At 39.8% G+C, this 20,143-nt stretch overlaps 1 protein-coding gene across 1 annotated transcript in view; it reads right to left on the reverse strand.

The window, feature by feature from the left end:
- Positions 1-4,894: 4,894 nt before the first annotated feature.
- EIF2AK4 (eukaryotic translation initiation factor 2 alpha kinase 4) overlaps positions 4,895-20,143 on the reverse strand; it is a 56,123-nt gene continuing 40,874 nt past the window's right edge. Inside the window, 20 exon segments of the mRNA XM_032229751.1 lie at positions 4,895-5,191; positions 6,186-6,298; positions 6,582-6,626; positions 7,345-7,383; positions 7,385-7,414; positions 8,319-8,392; positions 8,395-8,415; positions 8,781-8,839; positions 9,425-9,483; positions 9,485-9,547; positions 10,298-10,384; positions 10,845-10,973; positions 11,392-11,499; positions 11,583-11,686; positions 11,689-11,715; positions 12,741-12,915; positions 15,905-15,970; positions 17,818-17,934; positions 18,785-18,953; positions 20,042-20,091. Coding sequence (XP_032085642.1) covers positions 5,134-5,191; positions 6,186-6,298; positions 6,582-6,626; positions 7,345-7,383; positions 7,385-7,414; positions 8,319-8,392; positions 8,395-8,415; positions 8,781-8,839; positions 9,425-9,483; positions 9,485-9,547; positions 10,298-10,384; positions 10,845-10,973; positions 11,392-11,499; positions 11,583-11,686; positions 11,689-11,715; positions 12,741-12,915; positions 15,905-15,970; positions 17,818-17,934; positions 18,785-18,953; positions 20,042-20,091 — 1,593 coding nt within the window. The 3' untranslated portion in view covers positions 4,895-5,133.

Raw genomic sequence — 20,143 nt, forward strand, 5'->3', positions numbered from 1 at the left:
CCTGATTTGTTTCATATCTTTGACTTCTTTCAATAAGTGAATTACTGGAATATCTTTACTCAGAAAAATAATTTTGATGTAACTAGTATCTGAATTTTTTTTTATAAGTAGAATGAAGGTTGAGAACGAATTTCAGTTCTGGCTTTGCTTTAATGTATTTCACTTGACCTTTAGTAAACTATATTTTCTCAGCAAGCAAAGTCAAGGATTGTTCTTGCCTAAAAGTTCAAGTTGAGGCAGGACTGACAAAAATTGTTAAATAGCCGATCAGGAAGAAGAAGGTTTCCTTCTTAGATACGCTTGTAAAACTTGTATTACAACTGGAAATAGATTGTCAATGCTTTATGGAACTGAGCTAAGGAGTATTTACTATGCTTGTACTGAGGCTACTGAGGCTTGACTTTTGGAAACCAATCCCCCACTGTAGGGAGGGGGAACCGATTAGTTGGTTCCGCCCCAGGCGCCTGATGGACCCTATGGGATTTCAGACGGCACTTGGAGAGATACCTGACTCCCTGGCCCACCGTCCAGCGGAGTCCTTGGTTGCTGCTTGGAATATAGCGGCGGCGGAGGCTCTAAACCGGATTGCGCCTTTACGGCCTCTCCGTGGCAGTGGATCCAGGAGGGCTCCTTGGTTCACCGAGGAACTCCGGGAGATGAAGCACCAAAAGAGACGCCTAGAGCAACGCTGGAGGGCTAGTAACTCCGAATCCGACCGAACAATTAAGAACCTTTATTAGGACTTATCTAGTAGCGATACGGGCGGCAAAATGTGCGCATTTTCCCGCTCTTATTGCATCCGCAGAATCTCGCCCAGCCGCCCTGTTTAGGATAGGTCGCTCCCTCTTGAAAGGGAGGGATGCGGACGAACCCTTACAGGGTAGAGCTGAGGAATTTGTTCAGTTTCTGTCGGATAAAATCGCTCGGATCCGGACGGACCTGGACTCCACTTGGACGGTACCAGCCGAGACTCCGGGGGAAGGTCCTGATCAGATTTTATGGAGCGAGTTTCTACTTGTCGCTCCTGAGGAAGTGGACAAAGCCATGGGAGCGGTGAGCGCCTCCACCTGTTTACTGGACCCGTGTCCCTCCTGGCTGGTCTCGAACAGCAGGGAGGTGACACGTGGCTGGCTCCAGAGGATTGTTAACACCTCTCTTCTGGAGGTGTTAAAGGATGTGGTGGTGAGACCCCTCCTTAAGAAACCATCCCTGGATCCAGCCATTTTAAACAACTATCGCCCAGTCTCCAACCTCCCGTTCGTCGGGAAGGTTGTTGAGAAGGTGGTGGCCTTTCAGCTCCGGCGGATGAAGCAGATTATCTGCATCCCTTTCAGTCGGGTTTCAGGCCTGGTTACGGCACAGAAACTGCTTTGGTCGCGCTGATCGATGATCTCTGGCGGGCCAGGGATAGAGGACATTCCTCTATCCTACTGCTCCTTGACCTCTCAGCGGCCTTCGATACCATCGACCATGGTATCCTTCTGCGACTGTTATGGGAGGTGGGAGTGGGAGGCACCATCTTAAGGTGGTTCTCCTCCTACCTCTCGGACAGGTCAGTGTTGGTTGGAGGACAGAGGTCGACCCCTAGGCCCCTCAAATATGGGGTGCCGCAGAATTCGGTCCTGTCCCCCCTCCTATTTAACATCTACATGAAGCAGCTGGGTGAGATCATACGCCGGGACGGGATCAAATATCAATATGCGGACGATAATTGTATCTGTCCGCCCTGTGCCAACTTAGCGAAGCAGTGGAAGTGATGTGCCAGTGCCTGGAGGCTGTCAGGGTCTGGATGGGAGCAAACAAGCTTGCACTCAATCCAGACAAGACTGAGTGGCTATTGATGTTGCCTCCCAAGGTTAGTCCAGACATTCCACCTCTTAGCCTGGGGGGTGAAATTATACACCCCTCAGAGAGGGCCCGCAATTTGGGTGTCCTCCTGGATCCACAGCTGACGTTAGAGCACCATCTGTCGGCTGTGACCAGAGGGGTTTTGCCCAGGTTTGCCTGGTGCACCAGTTGCGGCCCTACCTGGACCGGGAGGCACTTCGAATAGTCACTCATGCCCTCGTCACCTCAAGACTGGATTACTGTAACACGCTCTACATGGGGCTGCCCCTGAAGAGTGTTCGAAGACTACAGCTAGTCCAGAACGCAGCCGTGCGTGCGATATGGGGTGTATCTAGATACACCCATGTTACACCTATCCTCCGTGAGCTGCACTGGCTCCCCATTGGTCTCCGAACGTGCTTCAAGGTGCTAGTCGTTACTTTTAAAGCCCTACATGGTTTAGGACCTGGCTACCTGAGAGACCGCTTCCTGCCACTTACCTCCCAATGACCAACAAGATCGCACAGGTTGGGCCTCCTCCGGGTGCTGTCAACCGGACAATGCTGGCTGGTGGCCCCCCGGGGGAGGGCCTTCTCTGTTGCTGCGCCGGCCCTGTGGAACGATCTACCCGTAGAGATCCGGACCCTTACCATTCTCCCGGCCTTCCGTAAAGCCGTCAAGACCTGGCTGTTCCGGCAGGCCTGGGGCTGTTGATTGATATCCAGCCCCGCTTAGATGAATGGATGATATGGCATTTTAATATTGTATTTTCTATTTTTAAATTTTAAATGCTTATTTTGTCTTGTTGTGAGCTGCCCAGAGTCCCAATGGGAGTGGGCGGCATATAAATTTTATTAAACTCTAAACTCTTGTACTTAACACAACTGTTTATATAGTGAACTGATGAGCACATCTGTTGTTTTTGTTAAGCATGGCACAAAATAGGTTTTCTATAATTTTAAAATATTAATTTATGGTGGCAGGACAAGTAACCAAACTAACCTTAAGAAGAAAGTTTTACACTCTTGAAACAATTCTGGAATCAACAGATTAAAATAATTATGTGCAAGTTTCAATTGTTGCTAGAAGAGCAAACTCAGAACTAAAAATGGTAAAGTTTGCTTATCTACTAGGTAAAATTATTGAAGTAACTTTCAAGTATTAGTATCTTGATTCTTAAATATTTGTGCTTAATGTACCAACTGTCAAAACAGTTTGATTCAATGAGACTTGTGTGGAAACAAGAGAGGATTATAATTAGAAATATGCATCTTATCATAGTTACATAGTTACATAAGTGAATTTGATCCATAGCTATAGATGATATTTTTCTTTCATTAAAAAATGTTACTGTTTGACTATATTCCTGTACAGGTTTTTTTCAACTAAACAAAACTTGGCCATTAAAATATTGGGAAAATGTGATATTCAGGAATCCCTTTGTGCAAATACATCGATGGAAACTTGGTCAGCAGAAGAGCCATTTTAAAGAACCTAACTAGTTAAGGAAACTCACATTCAGTTGACCCCTATGATCAATAGGTTCAAATGATTGATGTTCCAATAGAAGTATCTTTATACTTAGTAATTCTGTAGTTTTGTTAAATGTTGTATGAATAATGAACTAGCTTGTGCCTTTACACTGAATGGAGAAAAATCTCATCTAAAAGACTTCAGGCTGAAAGGTACAGTATTTAAAAGTCAATGTCTGAGCTATCGGACCTACATATAATCAATCTAGGTAGTAAGCAAAGACAATCAAAATACAAGAAAAATTGTCAAAACTTCCACCGCATCCCTGCACTCAGTGATCATCCAGTTCCAGTCCGCCATTAACCTTGTGGGCAGAGAGGAAGTAGTAGTGCCTGGGGGGGGGGGGAGTGAAAGTTAAGAAATGAAGGTGCCCTCTCCCAGACAGCCTTTCAAAGTCAGAGAAGAATGCAGCTGCAAGCCAGCCAACCATAGGACGTGAACGATTCAAAATATATTGGAAATTGATTGGACAATGAAGGGGCCCAGGATTGGGAAGTGCCCAAGGTTCAAATTGAGGCAGGACTGACAAAAATAGTTAAATAGCCAACCAGGAAGAGGAAGATTTCCTTCTCAGATAGGCTTTTAAAAAGTAGGAATTCCATTTCATCTTTGTCGTTGGCAGAAGAAACAAACGCCCCTGCCTAGTGGCAAGTCAGAGATCCAGGAAAAATACAGCAATTTAGGACTGTTTCCTTATGAAAAAACGATAAGCAGTGCTGCCTTTCCTATACTTCGGTTTGCTTGTTCTGCTCTGTGTGTGTGTTTGTGCATATAACCGAAGGAAGAACAGCTGGGATTACCCCTTTAGAAGTACTTATTTTTCTTTTCCTTCTTTCAGTTCTTATCTGATTTCCTTATTCTAGACATATCAATGATAACATTTTAAATGCTTAATGACTCAGCACTGTTCCTAGAAAAAAAATTCCTAGAAAAAAATTCCTAGAAAAAAAAATTACCTTAGCACCAGCTCATTTGATTAAGTTACCCTCCCCCCGCCCCCCCAAAAAAATGCTGGTAGGGGAAAGGTTGCCATTGTACTGATGTCAGAGTAATTTGGGCATGCTTGCATTCATGTGCAGGCATCCCTTTTACAAATGTACAAATTACAATATTCCCTTTTGGAGAAGCAGTGCTATGCAGAGTGCAGAAAAATGATAAGCCAAAAAAAAAAGTAAAGACACAACTAAAATTAAACTTGACTAGAACCAGTTGTTTCACAAACTCCAGATTTACAAAAGCACAGTAACTACCTCCTGTCTAAGAAAAACAGGAGGTCCTAGAGAAGAGCTTAGCTGATTCTACTGAAAAATATAGATATCCAAGTGTCTCAGCCTCTTCCTTATAAATTCCTTTCAGTTCACAAAGAGGGATGACTGGAGATTATTGCTTTTCTGCTTAGCCTTCCTTCCCAATTTCAAAAGATGGAAGGAGATTCATGGACTGAACAATGAAAATTGCAATTACTTGACTTTTTCATAACCAAATGACACAATCTGTCAATTTTACTTTAAGCAAAAACAAGTACACCCTGAGGTACCAGAAGATTATTTTATTTTGAAAAATATATGTACAATATATTTTGAAAAGATTTACACCATTAAAGATGCCAACTATGGCACATGAGCTCAACGTAATACTTAGAAAGGTAGCGATTGTCCAAGGAATGGGGAATCAGCATGTTTTCTTTATATTAATGCAAGTTTTCTTTATATTAACATAATTGGAAGCACACATTTTGTCCCATTCATTATCCTGACTTTAATCCTGACATAACTAAAACAGGATTTTGAAGTAATCGTCTTTGTAACTGTAGAGAACAAGGATAGGCACTCTGAAAGAAATAAACAGGCAGAAAGTTGAGAGAACAATCAATTTTCATAAAAGATCCTATTGTATTTCAAATTTGTGTTAGGGTTACTCATCAGGAGATCAAATGGACAAATTTATCTTTGTTCTACAAGATCTTCTATACCAATTGAAATCATAGTGCCATATCAGGGGTGGGTTCCTGCCAGTTCTAACCTCTTCTATAGAAGAGGTTCCACAAATCTACAGTGCCGTTTAGAACTGGTTCCAGCTCCCTCCCCGCACTGGTTCGCACATCATCAAGATGAAGAACAGAGGAGGAATTCTGGGAGTTGAAGTCCACAAGGTCTAAAGCTGTCAAGTTTGAACACCCTGGGGTTTTTTTCTAAAGGGTTAGGGGTGCAAGTGTTTTGTAATTTGACAGCTTTAAGACTTGGGTGCTTCAAATGCCAGAGTTTCTGAGCCAACATTTTGGTTGCTAAGCAAGAGCGTTGTTAAGTGAGTTTCACCACATTTTACAAGTTGGCCATGCCCACCCAGTCACTTGGCTGCAAGCCACTCCCACCCAGTCACATGGCCAGCAAGCCACTCCCACAAAACAGGCCACACCTACAGAAGAGGTTCTAAAATTTTTTGAAACCCACCACTGTGCCATATGGTTCAGCACTTCACATTATAATGGTTCCAGACTGCAGTTCCTTTACTGAATCTCACACAGGGAGAAATTTAGTGGCCTTTTAATACCAGAGTCTAATTTCAGTCTTTGATACTATAGAATTCTTACAGTGTTTATACTAGGAGTGTCAAACTGGCGGTGCGTGGGCCAGATGCGTCATGCACAGGCCATGCCCACCCCAACTCTGTGAATGGGAAAAATGTTGCAAGAATGTCACGTGAAGGCAACATGACCGGTGAGTTTGCCATCCGTGGTTTATAATAATCTAAAATCTGCAAAATAATCTTCCAGATTCAACCTGAGAGTCTTATACCATATTGCTAGTATGCATAGGAATACTTACTTTTTTTCTATTTTGATGGTATAAATTTCATCACAAACTTGTTTAATATATCTTTGCTTCGGCAGTCGAGACATCAATTGTTTCACAGTTGTATAGAAAGCTTGGTCATCAAACTGAGAAGATGGAAAACATTCAAAGCAACATCAGTCTGAAACAGGGACTGTGAAAAAAATAATGCTGAGAACATCAGGATGCTTTTATTTTTATTTTTTGGGAGGATGTAAATATAGACTATAATCTTGATTTCTTGGAAAAGCAATTTACAAAAATGGGTACATTAAATGAGATTTTGCTTACTGTATATAATTAATGTTCAACTTTATGTAAGCTTTTTAAAAACTCAGTTTATTAATTAAATCCACCAGTAAAGGCCAGTATCTTAATTCCTAGGTTTACCTCTAATGATAAGAAGGGTATTATGGTTTCCTTTGGTAGATCAACCTGCAAAAAATAAACCACTGAATCATTACGATGATATAAACTATGAGATAGAGTTTAGTCCATGTTAAATTGAGTATTGCAGAAGGCTAGATCTACATCATCCAAATTTGGGACTGTTTACCAGCACAAAAATTAACTAGATTAAATAGCCTCAAGCTCTCATTACTGCAAGAAAGCTCTGTAGTCACACAGATTCACTCATTCATACCAGATTCTGATGACCAATAATAAATTTTCAAACTCCAACCAGAAAAGAGCTTGAAACTCTGACATTACAGGTGTTCTAAAGAGGTTTTGGATTCCCTTCAGAATAAATTGGGTCCAGGCTTGGTTAAAAATTAATAGCTCAATGAAGTCCTAATACTGCCACTCCTTTCTCACACTGAATGCTCCATATGCCCATTATTGCCTTTTTGTTGTAGGCAAATTATAGCCAATTGTTTAAAGGTTTGGAAAGATTCAGAACAAAGAAAGTGATTTCAATGATTCCAGAATAATAACAGGAAATTTACCACTAATGAAGCAAATTGATTGCTGGAAATTATATCTGTATCTCTGATACAGCTTTAATTGAGAGCTGTATGCAACAATATTTCATTTTAATGCATGCCAATTAGTGTACTTTCAAAATGACAATAAAGTTATTTTAAGTTCTAATTACTGGTTTCTTATCCAGTTATTAGATTCAATTGGCTTGTAAAAAAAGCAAAGTAACTACTGCTAAAAATTCAACTTCACTCAGTTTCAGCGGGGAACTTAGTAAAGCAAGCTTGGAGTTTGGTTTGTACCTGGAAGTCACAATGGATTAAAATAATTAACAAACCCTGACACAAACACACAGAGAATATTTTATTTTTACATTAAACAAATATACCTGTTAACTGTTCTTAATGCAAAGTGACATGCAGGGATTTATCTTCACATTTACTGAGATAAACAGAGGGAGAAGGGGGGTGCACTCTCAATTCCATTTTTGAAATCCCTATACTCATGGATTTCTTTCTTTCATCTCCTTTTCCAGCTTAATGCGGGAAAGCCACACCTGGTCTTTCTCAATATATCCTCCTGGAGCGATTTCTTACAGTGGCTGCCTTATTCCTGGGATTTAACTAAGAAATCTCTTTTGAAAACTACAGCAAAGGCAGTGTATTTTTTCCCCCCAAAAGAAAATCAATTCCAGGTTCTCTCTTTTATCCAATTGTCCCCTCCATCTCTCAACCCAACTCCTGATTCTGTAATCTTCCAACTGTCTTAGAGAAATTCTTACTTAAAATCAATGAAGGAAAAGTGCTAGAAAGAAAACTTAACTTGCTTGAGGAAGGAAGAACCATTTGACTAGGAAGAGAAGCAACTATGAGAAGGAAAACATTAAGAAATGCATCGTGTGTCTGTGTCATTTAATCTCTCTCTCTACAAATAATAGGCCTGGAGTTAAACAAAAATTTTGTACAGGAAAGTTTCCTGACTCATCTTTGGAATTCAAGATAAAATCTGACTCATATCCTAAAGTGTCCACTGGCAGAAAGGGTACAAAATAATGAAAAATAATGAACTAAAGGAACCAGAATTCTGCTTGCCTATTCACTATTTCTTACATTTCTTTCTACTTCTACATCATCTTTGTGGTATAGTTTCAAAGTTTCAAGTCATAGTGCAATATAATTATTGAGAGAAGAAATACATCTATAATACCTGAGCTTCATAACGTCGTCTGGCACTTGCTGACAACTTTTCTGGTGGAAAAATGTATACATTTGGTATACTGCCATTCCATGTGGTTCAGACAAACCTGAAATGCAGAATGATTCAGTTAAAAGTTCCACTATTTGTTATAGGTGCACACTGGAACTGAGACTATAAAGAATTTTGTTTGAAAATCTCTCTGTACACTCATTTAGATTTTTGTTGCTGGACCAAATACAAGTATTGTAAGGTTTGTTGTTATTATTATTCCTTTCCTTTTAAACTACCCACATATCTTGTATGATTAAAGGCCTTATATGAATACTAATCAAAATAAAACAGTTATACATTCATTATTTCCTTTATTCTATTTAACTACCTTGGAGAAGGACTGCTTTCCCAGTTTAATCTCCATCTCTGCTACATAAATACCAAGATCTCTGGAAATACAACACACTAGTCATTACATACCTGAATTATTGGAAAATGATCCTTTCAGATTTTGTGTTGTGACATTATCACAAATTTCTCTAAAATAGGATTCAAAAATCAAAATGTGTATTCAGTACTGTTTTCAAAGCAACAGGTTAGGACAGAAATTGATATTTTATTAATAATTGAAAGCATTTGTACATTTATTTGTAAATAAATGCTTAAATAAAAGAACTGCTAGATTCTGGTAAAATATAATAAACAGATTACTTTTCATCATATATTAATTCAGTATCTTTGTAACATTCACAGAGTTAAATCCAGACTTAATCCTTTGTGGGATCAGGTCATTTTTCAGCATTTTCCAGCCCTAATACCAAATTGTTTCAAAGACCTCTCAAACCTTCTACTTTAGGGAAGTCTTGAACTAATTCAGTGTATATTACAAATAAATAATTTGAATTCCATCCGATATTTACACAGGGAAGATCCCCTCCCCCAAGCCTACAGCCCAACTTCTATACATTTCAGTTTAAGACATATTACAATAAAGCAAAATCACTGTATGATGCATTGTTTATAGTCTTTGAGGTGAATAACTGCAAAACCTGCATCACAACCACTTTGTTTATGGTGTATCATTTTCCTGCTGCAAATAATCCTTATTTTTCAAGTTATGGTACTTGTTGCTACCTGCTATTCTTTCATCATAGAATTTGGTCCTCAGTTTCTGAGCCAGATGGGTCCACTACATCAGACTCCAAGAGTCTTTTTTCTGTCTGCCTTTCCCTTTCAAATGATTTTATCTGCAAAATAGCCCCCACAAAGTGTTTTAGTCTTTATAAATCTGCTAAATCTAAATAATGAATTATCAGATTAAGTCAGAAATGGATGAGATGCAAGTAAATGATTCCTTAAAAAAAAGAAGCAGCCTTAAGGTTTAAGCCAACGATTTTTTTTTTCCTGCAAACTCCATTCCCCTTTCACTCCTCTTTTATTTCCTCTGAGGGGCAGCATTCATCGTCCACCTGTGGTCTTACTCCCAAGTTGACCCGTTCTTTAGCTGTTCCCTTTTTCTGGCAACTCTATCCATGCGCACACTGGGAACAGGCTCCAGCTGTTTGTCTGCCTCACTGATGTCTGCCTCTGAAGGCAGCTGATAACTGGCATATGGCCCTGGGCCCCTCTCTGCCCTCATCAGAGCCTTCCCTAGACTCCGGGGTTGGCCCGTGTTCCTCCCCAACCTCCTCACTGTCTAAATCTGTTGCCAGCTCAGCTAGTGGGCTACAATATCTGCTCTAGTTATATTCATAAAAAACTTTCAAATAGGCATGAAAGCTGGCTGGGTGACTTTGGGCCAGTCACTCTTTCTCAGCCTAACTTGCCTCAAAGGATTTATGTTATAGGGGAAATAGGAGGAAGAAGGAGAATTAGGCACGATCTCCTTCGGTTATTTATAAAAATAAAAGTGGCATAAAATTCTAGTAAATAAATAAATGTACTGAGTGAACAGAGAGAAGAAAGGAAGTATGGTATGATGCCACCATCATATTTACCTTAACATGATTTCCTTCTTTATCATAAATGAGGGCCACATAGGTGATTCCAGAACATCTGCAATACTCCTGTAATTCTTCCTGGGACTAGCACATGGAAAAAAAGGAACAAAATTACTCTTAAATAGCTGAAAATGTTTTCAGCTGGCAGAATGCTACAGGAGGCACTCTGCCCCACCCCTCCCTTCCACTGAACTACAATGCTGATCTGGCCCTCGAAGAAATCCAGGTTGACACTCCAGTTCTAGAGCAAGTACTCAGAGCTATGGTCAGCTTGTAGGATGCCATACTTAAAAAAAAAAAACCTTACAAAATTCCCACCACCTTGTAATAATAGACCGAACTGTGATTGATGGTTTTCAAAGGTAAAGACAAGAAGTTCACAAGTGAATTTTCTGGTAGTTAAAATTTTTCCTCCTTTAATGATAACCCCAAATCTTATTTAACTTATCTTTGCTTATTGTTCTATATCAGATGAGCTTAGAAAAAGGAACGGCTATATGCAACAGAAATAATGCTAATTAACATGTAATAAATGACAACTTACCTGAAACCAGTCATACATAATTTCAGCTGCAATTCCTGCAGCCCAGAGCTTCTGAACAACGTTTATGGCTCTTTCCATAGATTTTTGGCCAACACTAACAACTAACAAATCACAGGAGCTCACTGTAAACTGGAAGAAAAGAGAAATGGAAACCAGAATATTACTTAATTGAATGGATTGTTCTGAAATCACTTAAACTAGAAAGGCAGGCAATGTTATTCTAAAGTTAAGATGTTCTTGGTCACTTAATACGATTCATATTACAATTATGATGTTTTTGGGGAGACACGAGACACCCCCCCCCCCTACATCTTGGTTCTTCTGCAGAGATATATTAAGCAGTTTGAAATTACCATATCCTGGACTGTCCTCTTTTATTTGTAATTACAATTAGGTACAATTATCTACAATTAGGTAATGGAAATAGTAATGCCAATTTGAAACTGTGCTATCTCATTTTCATTATTTAGATTGCTTGAGAAAGATCTATATTTCCTACCCTTTATGGAGTCTACCTGAAATATGCAAAGTAGAAAAACAAACATACTGGCTCTTCCATATTCAAAACTGTGGAACTTATTCTGTCCACAGCTATGCTGACTCCAACAGCTGAAGGAACAAGACCAACTGCCTCTGGACCTCTGAATTGTGAAATCTGCAGAAACCAGAAAAGGAAACACGCTAGAAAATGATCAGAGACTTTTCTTATACCTAATAGGACAAATTTGTAACGCTTACCATATGATCATATCTACCTCCAGCAGCAAGAATGTCAGTAACTGTTCTTTGTCTCCGTTTAATGTATGCAATAAACTGAAATATAATTCCATTGTGCTGCTGTATTTATAAACCAAGCCCAATTTATGGATATCTGCAAGAGAAAATTCTTATTTCATCATTTTAATCACACCTCAGACGTGGCCAAGCCTCAAGCTACATGTGAGCCTCCTGAAATTCAACCTCCTGAAATTCCTAGAGTGAGCTAAGCTAATTTTTTTGGATACACCATTTGTTTTTCTGCAGGTTTAGGCACCAGTGCAGAAGTTGTGGCTACCATCTTGACTTTTTTGACTGCCCCGCTCCTGTGAGGTAAACTAGTGACATCTCCTTTGCAATGATATATTTACTGACCCTTAAATAGAATCAAATAATGTAGTTAAATCTGGAATTTGCTTATTTTTTGAAAAATATCCCAAGCTTCCAAGCTTATACTACGTAAAATTTTACACCCAGGTCCCTCTTCCTCTATGATGTTTGAATATTCTTTATACAGTTGGCTGACCTAAAGCCCTGTAAGAAATGCTAATTGTTCTGACCCCCTCCTCCATCTAGTAACGAATGCCAAGACAAGCTTAACTGGAATGTACTTTATTAGCAAGAAACCAAAACCTCGTGGCTGAAAGCCAAGCACAACAAACAGATAAGGACCTTGGCAGCAACTCAGACAAGCCTTGGCAGCAATCCAGCCTGCCAAGCTAGTTACAAAAGTTCTCCAACTTTTAGTCAATGCGTTGACTTCTGCAAGAGGGGCGTGTGCACAAGCAGTCTTTTTATAGTCTGGAGAGGAGCCTAATGACTACCAGCTGAGTGCAATTACCTCCTGTACTTGTGCAACTGTTCCTGATGCCTATTAGCTCTTCGGTGCTGGGCATCCAGGAACAACTCACTACTGGCATCCGGATCACTCTCCCTTGTCTCCTCCCCCCTGGTCCAAGGCTCAGGTGCCTCCTGGTGGCCAACCAGCCTCTCTGCGCCCTGCTCGGAGTCGGAACCCTGTCCAGGGTCCTCCACATCCTCCAGAGCCGACTCATAGGGCCCCTCGCTGTCGGAGTCTGCTGGCAGCTCCAACGGCTCCTGCTGGGCCACAGCAGCTAATTATACAATCCACTGTTTTACAAACCTGGAATTTTATGCCAAGTTTTTTTAACAGACCCACTGTTTCCTCCAGGTCTTTCATGCCAAGTTTCACTAACGAGGCAACTCCTGTCTTTTCCTTCACCATAGTATTCAACAACGGGGTTAGATCTTGCAGCTCCCCTTTTTGCTCAATAAATCTGTAAAGTCGAACAAGCTGAAAAGACACATAAATATGAATGGGTGCATGCTGGAGTTCTGAACTAAAAGTGCAAAAGCCAACTTAACTTTTGTATTATTTAACTATTAAGTATTAATTATTTGACTTCAGTTTTTTTTTAAAAAAAACTGAAATATACAGGTAGTCCTTGATTTACAACAGTTCATTTAGTGACCAAAGTTACAATGGCACACAAAAAAAGTGACGTATGACCATTTTTTACACTGATGACAGTTGTAGCATCCCCATGGTCATCTGATCAAAATTCAGATGCTTGGCAACTGACTTATACTTATGACAGTTGCAGTCTCCTGGACTGCATATGATCACCTTTTGCAATCTTCCGATGAGCATTGGGTTTAGTAGTTAACTAGATAACCCATGATTTGTTGGCCATTCTTTCAATGGGGAAGCCAGATTCACTTAACAACTGTGTGCAGAAAGGTCATAAAAGGGGGGAAAATTCACCTAACAAATGTCTCACTCAAGAACAGAAATGTTGGGCTCAATTGTGGTTGTTGAGGACTACTGGGTAATTCAAAGAAAACCATTGGAAAGACTCTTCTTTGCTCTTCACCTCTATTGTAAAATAGCTGGCAGGAGAGGAGGTGATGAGGTGAGACAATAAATTTGTAAAATAAGCGGGTACACAATCTTCTACTAATTTAAAGAACTACTTGATTTATTTGTTCCCACAAAATAGCTATGAATTCTATCTGCACTCTGCCCATTAATCCATCTCAGTTGAGACATCAGAAGTCCTGTGCCTCATCTGACAATGGAGAAAAAGAAAAAGTTAACTATGTTTTCAGACAAATAGAAATATTTGGCCAATTTAACCTTTTGATAGTTTGTGTGGAATACAAAAAAAAAAATGAAAACATTGGGTTTAGTAATTAACTAGATAACCCATGATTTGTTAGGCCTGTGATGGTGAACTTATGGCACTTGTGCCACAAGTGCATGCAGAGCCCTCTCTAAGGGCATGCCAGCCATCGCCCCAGCCCAGCTCTGCTGCGCATGCGTGTGCCTCCCATTGGCCAGTTGGTCTTTGGGTCTCTGCCGTGCATGTGCAGTGGGTGGGGCACATGTGCAGGGGGCACTCACATTGCATTGTGGGAGTTTGCGCCCCATTTGGGGCCTGGAAAACTCCTGCACCAACCTGGAAGCAGAAAATGGGCGAGGGGGGTGCGGGGTGCATGCACGGGGATCACTCGCATTGCATTTCGGGGGGTTCACATGTGTGCATGCTTTGGGCATGGCACAAAAAGGTTAGCCATCACTATGTTAGGCCATTCTTTCAGAAGTATTTCTTTACTAGATTCCTTGACGCTCTTAGACAGAACTTCTAATATAACTGCCTTCACTGGAAATGGTGGGATACTTCAGAGATGTATCTGGGCCTTGAAAGTAGTCCAGGTTGAATTGAATTATAACACAATCGATCATCAGCATAGGAAATGTTGTATGACATTTTGTATCTTGTCATAAAGCGTTTTATGATCATTTTAATGTTTACAATTATAAAATGTTTCACAAAACTCATCAAATTTGAATTTTATGAGAGACATGGACCTCAGATTTTGGACACATTCTGTAAGTTAGTCCATTTGAGGTACCTTGGTTTAAAAATTGTTACCCTATTATGCACCATTTTGCCCACTTAAAGGTTACGGGAATGAGAGTTTCAGTAGTGTATGGACTAATCAAAGAGAGATTGCAAGACTGATGAATGGGACTTAAATAATGTATAAATGAAACAATAAAATTAAATTTCAAATTACCGTATTTATCGGCGTATAACACGCAGTTTTAAAACTAAAATTGCAAGCTTAAACCCTGCCTGCGTGTTATACGCCGATACTCCGGGTGGCAGAAGCCCGGGACCCAGTCAAATTCGCTGCGCAAGGTGAAACGGCCGGCAGCAGCCCTGCTCTCCTGCTGCGGCTTCTGTTTCAATAGGGAAGAAAACTTCCTTTCGCTTCCCGGGCTTCTGCCGCCCGGCAGAAGCCCCGGGACCCAGTCAAATTCGGGAAGCGAAAGGAAGTTTTCTTCCCTACTGAAACAGAAGCCGCAGCAGGAGAGCGAGGCCAGCGTCCGTTTCAGTCGCTTCCCTTCTCCGTCTTGATTGCTGGAAGCAGTAACAAACGGCGCGTCCGCTCCGCATCACCCTGACAACCACCCCAGCCGGCGGCTGCCAGGCCTCGCTGGAGTCAATTGCAAAGCTGCGTTCAGCGCTTTGAGGACCTGAGGCATCTTGGGAAATGTAGTTCCCTATCAGAAAGAATGGAGTAGCTGCGAATTTGTAACAACATAATATAACTTGGTGCTTCGCAGGTTACGAAAATCTCGTTTGATTTGCACACTGTTTTTTAAAAGTTAGATAAAGAAATTATGCTGTGAAAGCGACTAGATAGCCCCCCTCCCCTTCCTGTGTGTGAGAAAGGGAAGGAGAGGAAGGAAGGAGGGAGGGGGGAGGAAAAGAAGAAGGGAGGGGAGGGAGAAGATGGAAGGAGAAAAGATGGATGGAAGGAGAAAGAATGGAAGGAGAAGGAGGAAGATGGAAGAAGAAAGGAAGAAAAAGAAGAAGGGAGGGAGAAGGAAGGAGGTAGGAAGAAAAGGGGAAGAGAGGGAAAGAGCAGAAAGACAAAGAGGATGAAGTTGATAGGCAAGAGGAAGGGGGAAGGAAGGGAAAAAAGAGGGAGAGAGTGAAGATGAGGAAGAGGTTTTTGGTTTTCCAAAAAGCAGTGATTCTGATTAGTTTTTTTGCTCAAAGAGGTGTTTTTTCATTTCATATTTGCCTTTTAAGAGGAGTTAATGTTATAATTCATGTTCTAATGTTATAAATTTTAATCCAACATTAAGTTCCGAGCTTCCAAGTCATTTATTTTTAATGAAAAAAATTTTTACTCAAATTTTTGTGTTAAAATGGGGGGTGCGTGTTATACGCCGGTGCGTGTTATACGCCGATAAATACGGTACTTACATTGTTTGCTGAAAGGGAAAGATTGCAGAACTTGGCCTCTACTTCTCTTTTAGTTAGCTTTTCAGTCTGCAGTAACACAAATAATTGTAACAGGTTCATTGATATTTCTTTATACTTGATTTTTTTTAAAAAATCCTGCAAATGTTAAAAGTGGTTTCCATTCTAACACATACGGTACCTGTTCACGAATTGCAGGCTAATCATTAGTGAAATTATAGGTAAATATGATTAATGCTACTAATTACTCTAAATCTGATTTCATGTAAGATCTCCCAACTTTATCTTGACCTTGGAGGAATGTCAAAATAAAACCTCCACTTGATACTATTTGTCAACTATCATGCCACTTTAAAAATGAATGTATAACTATTCATATGAGAATGAATGAATGTTCAAGTATTCATTGCAGTGAAAGAAACAAATGCAAGCAACCTATGGCTGAGTCTGCTTAGCAGTGAACATATCAAGATCTAGGAATCCCCAAGAACAGTACTTTCTACAGGGCCAAACACAGTTCTGGGTGCATCACGCTACTTCTGGTTCTTCTTTTATTCCCCCCTGCATCCTCAACCATATATATTATTCTTTCTGGCACCAATTTCACATTATAAGATGGTTAAATTGACATGTCTTTCCGTCCCTTTCCTTTAACTCTTAAAGATTTTGAAAGCTACAGAAAAAAAAAGATGTCACATGCAATATTTCCATTTCTCCTGTAGTGAAGAAAAAGGTAAACAGAGGGCCTCTACTCTCTTTAACTCTATTTTAAAATCATACAACACAAGCATCCAACGTATGGAATTGAATCTCCAGCCATTGCCAAGTTTAGCAGCACCATAGCTTTTTAGTAGGCTCATGACAAGTAGAATGATTGCAACATTGCCTAATTGCAATAGAAATATTTTACTCCGTATCCAACAGGGCTGTTCTGATGCAATTTGAAATATTTCTCTTAGAATGCCCCAGGAAACAATGGATGCATGATCCAGATTTTTCAAAGTTTGCCCTTCATTCATTTTCACCTTTTTGTTTTGCTTTGCTTTTTATTCCCTTCCTACAATTCCCTTCCCTTAGCTACAAAAATCTAAACAAGCAACAGATGGTGATAAAGAGCAGGACATTTCTGTATCTCTCTGCTGTCATTTAATTGGTATCCAATTTTTTCAGTCCAGTTGTAGGACGGGACTTGGAGACAGTCAAAGTGCATGCAGGAATAAGACCAACTTGGCTGTTCTGTTCAAAGAGTCTATGTAGTGGTGAGGCTGAAGATATGGTCAAGGAAGAGGTAGGTAAGGCAAAATACTGCAGCTGCAGCCTGATGTAACTTTCCAAGCATGTTCCCTTTATTTACAGAGAAGTTAATGTTGCCATGACCTGCTAGTTAAAAAAAAGTCTGTGTATGTATGGGGAATAAAATAGAAAATGTTGTCCATGTAGGTGAGAGAAAGTGTATGTGTATTTGGAAGGACAGTATGTATTTCATTACTGAGCATTCGTTTTTTACTTTTGTAGAGGCTTTTTAGTGTGTTTCATTGTAAAAGAAATAGATCTTTGCTCTCTTTTTCTGGTCATAGCTTACTTTTTCTAGACATTGTCCTTCTAAAGCAGGGGTGTCAAACTGGCAGCCTGTGGGCTGGATGCGTCATGTGCAGGCCACACCTACCCCAGCTCCGCGAAGGGAAAAAACATCACAAGACATCACATGTTGGCAACATAACGCCGCGAGCTTGACTCCCATGTTCTAAAGGGTATTTTAATGGCCACACATTTTTTCCTCTTTTTTATGAGGTTAATGAACAGCTACTCTTCCTGTTCTGTTTAAACATCCTTCCTTCATTGACAAAGGTACCCTGTCGGCCCATCCTGTAATCCACAACATAAAAATGCAATTCAAGAACAACATAATGCCTTACCACAGCATCGTACAGGATTGTGTAAACTTGATTGAGCTTATCTTCAGTGATCCCACAATGCAGAAGGATTGCTTTCAGCAAGGCAGTATGATTTAAGTAGATACTATAATTTCTTTCCTAAAACACAAATGCATTTCAGTTGCATTTCCATTACTTTTTAATGACAACGAAATCTAAATGTCAGTATCCAGTATTTCTTCTTCTATCCCACCTCTTTTGTGTTATATCACTACTGAGACTACCTACACTGAGAGAATCTTAGTTGACAATGAATTTAATTCATAAATGAAGAATCTGAAGGCCCATGAATCCACAGAGGCTCTTCTGGAATACAAGCTTCCCTCTCAACAATATTCTGGGATAACACAAAGCTTCTGAATTGGATTTCATTAATGTATTATATTTAATTCAATTTAACGGAATTTAATCAATGAATGAGATTTAATCCAATTGCACTGGATTTCATTAATGAAAAATATCCTTATGGCCAGATAAGAGTTATTAAGTCAAGCACCTCCTATATCAATAATTATAAGTCACCAATAAATCACTATTTTTTGGAGTAATATTGTATATTATATTATAGCAATATTGAGGCCTTTATTATACAATTATAGCACTCATTTTTACTAGTCACATCAATGTATTTTCTGTTTTTTTTCCTTGTTTTATTATTTTATTTTTGTTTAAACTTCCTTTTTATTTCTTCATTTTTGTTTATACTTGTGAGCCACCTTCAGTAGTCCCATGGTGAGACAAGTGGCAAATAAATTTAATAATAGGAATGATGATTTGTTTGCACCTACTCGGAATAGGAACACAGAAGGAACCAGGTCATACGCCTACTAGTCTTCTTAGCAAATAGGAGGAGTTAAATCCTGGATTCTCACATAGGAAGTGAAGAAAATAACATTCCCACCTCTGGCCCGATACCTTTTGGAAAGGTAAAGGCAAAAAAAACACCTACTTGCAGCACAGGAAATTCCTGGATTATTTCACAGATTGTGTAGATGGTTTCTGCAATAGGTAAAAAACTATTTCCAGTAGGTGTGATGATATCAAATGCACATTCTAAGAGTTCTCTTGGATGACAACGATCTAGTTTCCGAGGCCTGAAAACTCGCTCAATGCAGTATCTAGAGAGATAAAAGTGTGCAGTTGAAACACCCGAAACCATCTTCTGTGGTAGTGTACATTAATCAATCTGTCCAGTTTTATCTACTCCAATTGGCCATGATTTCCCAAAGCATATTTCCCATTCTTTAGACTTGTTAACCTAGCTCCCATAATTCCCCTGTATTTGGGGACATGGTTTAATTATCAAACTTTGGCTGCAAATGTATGCAGCTTGGCCCTCAACAATTCCGGATGGTTTACAGGAAAGATGTTTCAAAAACATCGATTAAAAAAAAGAAAATAAAAGGTAAGATTGACAGAAAGGATCAGTATGAAGCGAGGGTTCTCACTCTCGCTCACAAAAAGCCTGAGCAAAGAGCCAGGATTTTATGGCCCTTCTAATCAACAGCAAAGTGGGGGGTCACTTAGATCTTGAAAGAACCTCCTTCCAAAAAGCATGTGCTGCTACAGAGAAAGTGTGTTTCTGGGATCAAGAGATGACGTAGTTTAATTGAATGATCCTGAAGTGCACCAACCATGTAAGATCAAATAAGTCAGATAGATACTACGGGAGAGAGGTAGCCACTCAGGCCCTATGCCATATATTGTAGGGCATTACAGGTAATGTTCAGCATCTTGAATCATGTTCAGAAGCAAACAGGCAATTAATGCAGCTTGCAAAGCAGAAGTTTTGCATGGGTTTATTGAAGCACCTTATCACTGCCTGCATCACCAGTTGAAACTTTTGGGTGGTGTCTAAGGGCAGCCTCAAGTACACCATACTTCAATAGTCAAGCCATCAGGTAACCAGGCATGAGATTCTATCTGAAAGGCCCACAATGACAATGAATGATGGGGATTGTGCTCCAATATACCTAAGGTGTATTATGTTGGGATAGATTGCTTCAAGGGCCCTAAATAAGGATATATTACTGAAGATTCCTTTTAACTGCAGATGCCAGGAAATTCCATTCAAAATATGTGGCTTTCGGTAAACTTTGGTCCCTCTTCTAAGCCAGCTTTATTTTACAGAAGTACAATGCATAAACAATCCATCTTTGTCCAGTTTTGAAAACAAAAAAATGTATACCTGGGAGATTTCCCTTACCTTTTCAAGTTTGTTATATTATTTCTAGCTACAAATCTAGCAAATGGAATCTGAAATGAGATATAAAAGCAGGTTATAAACTGAAAAAAGCAGTATAAAGCA

Source organism: Thamnophis elegans, chromosome 1 (genome assembly GCF_009769535.1).
Source record: "Thamnophis elegans isolate rThaEle1 chromosome 1, rThaEle1.pri, whole genome shotgun sequence".
Taxonomy (NCBI): Eukaryota; Metazoa; Chordata; class Lepidosauria; order Squamata; family Colubridae; genus Thamnophis; species Thamnophis elegans.